The following is a 1,910-nucleotide window of genomic DNA, read 5'->3' on the forward strand; positions in this document are numbered from 1 at the left end:
TATATATATATATATATATATATATATATATATATATGTATTTTAGGTAACTCCAATAACTCACACACAAGCACACACAAACACATACACACAAGCACACACACACACACACAGGCACGAAAATATCCAGATTAATATCTTACTTACACATGATTTCTTGGAAGCATTTGCTGAGAAAGACGATATTAGGATATATATATGTATATATATTTGTATCTAAATTAACGTAAGGTGCGTTTGTGTGTGTGATTGATACAATAAACTACTACAGAGAACAATGAAAATACGAGAAGTGAATAGGCAACAGGCAGTGAATGAAAGAGAAAGAAAGACAGCCTGACGGCGTGTGTGGTGGGGCGAGTGAGAGCGGGAAAGGGAAAGAAAGAGAGTGGGAGGGAATTATCAGTGGGAGAATAAAAAGAAAGATATTAGAAGGTAGCGGACAGAGAGAGAGGGAGGGACTGAAAGCAGCAGACGACAGAGAAAGAGTGGGAGGGAATTATCAGTGGGAGAAAGGAAAAGGGAATAAAAGAAAGGTATTAGAAGGTAGCGGACAGAGAGAAAGGGAGGGATTGAAAGAAGCAGACGACAAAGAAAGAGTGGGAGTAGAGAAAGTGGTGGGAAGAAAGAGAGATAAAGTAGGAGTAAGAGAGATAGAGTGGAGAGTAGAAAGAGGGATAGAGTAGGAGTGGTAAGAGAGAGAGAGAGAGAGATAAAGTAGGAGTAGAGAAAGAGAGAGATAACTAGAGACCACAGCGTGAGGAATTAAAAAGAGATAGAGTGAGAGTGTGAAAGAGAAAGAATAAGCAAGAAAAGAAGAACCGGCGAAAGAGAGAGAGAGGAGAAAAATGAGAGAGGAAGAAAGAAGGGTAGGAAATTAAGAAAAAGGGAGACAGAATAGGAGGAGAGAGTGAGTGAGTTGGAGAAGAGAGAGAGAAAGAAAGGCACTAGAGAGGAAATACAAATAAACACATCCCCACAAAGGCTACATGCAACAAATTAGCCGTGATTGGTTCGAAACTAGCACACTTGCCATTCAGGAAGGTAAAACACATGCAACAGAACGAATAATAACAATAATAAAATATAATAAACAGGTAAAAGATGGAGAAGGAAGAAGGGGTAAGAAGAAGACGTAAGGAGCTGTAGAGGGAGGAGGAAGACCTTTGTGAGGAGTGCGAGGAAGGGGAGGTAGGAAAGGTTACCGCGGGTCAAACACAGATAAAAGAACGACATGAGATAGTGATAGTGTAAAGGTAAGAGAGAAAGGGTTGGATATAGATGATATAAGACAGGGAAAAGAAATGATAGGCTATAGATTACATGAGAGAGAGAGCGAGAGAAAGTTAGGGAAAGGATAGAATATAGATGAGATAAGAGAAAAAGAAAAAGAGAATGAGAGAAAGTGTGTGTAGGAGAGATAGGATAGATTAGGAGAGAGAACGGACAGAGGGATATGTAGATGAAATGAGAGGGAGAGAGAAAGGACAGACTAGATTGATAGAATATAGATGACATGACAAGAGAGGAAGAAGATAGGATATCGATGAAATGAGGGAGAAAAAGAAAGGATGGGCTACAGATAAAAAGAGATGAGACGAGGGAGTGAGAGAAGAAAGTACAAACAAAAGGAATAAAAAGAGAAAGAGAAAGGGAATAATAGAATAGAGAGAGAGAGAGAGAAAGAGTGAGAGGGATAGTGTAAATAAGAGGCAGTTTAAAAAGGGTAACTGTGGAAATGGGGTTTTTGTGGGAGGTGTAGAAGTAAAAAGAAATATTAACTGAAACAAGTGAACAATTGAAATGAAATTAAAAACAAATTTGAAACAGGAAACGAGCGAAGGCCATTTAAGAGTAAGATGAATGGAATCTCAAAGTGAAAGAATGAAAAGAACAAGAGAGAGAGAGGG

General features: G+C 38.8%; 1 protein-coding gene across 2 annotated transcripts in view; it reads right to left on the minus strand.

Annotated features, from left to right (window-relative positions):
* LOC106872321 (bromodomain-containing protein DDB_G0280777) overlaps positions 1-1,910 on the minus strand; it is a 114,272-nt gene that overhangs the window by 63,504 nt on the left and 48,858 nt on the right. Inside the window, exon 1 of one of the 2 annotated variants that reach the window (XM_052966027.1) lies at positions 148-332. The exons of the other annotated variant lie outside the window; for it this stretch is intronic. Coding sequence (XP_052821987.1) covers positions 148-151 — 4 coding nt within the window. The 5' untranslated portion in view covers positions 152-332. Of the gene's footprint in view, positions 1-147; positions 333-1,910 lie in introns of those variants that run through there. 2 annotated transcript variants of the gene reach the window in all.

Source organism: Octopus bimaculoides, chromosome 3 (genome assembly GCF_001194135.2).
Source record: "Octopus bimaculoides isolate UCB-OBI-ISO-001 chromosome 3, ASM119413v2, whole genome shotgun sequence".
Lineage (NCBI taxonomy): Eukaryota > Metazoa > Mollusca > Cephalopoda > Octopoda > Octopodidae > Octopus > Octopus bimaculoides.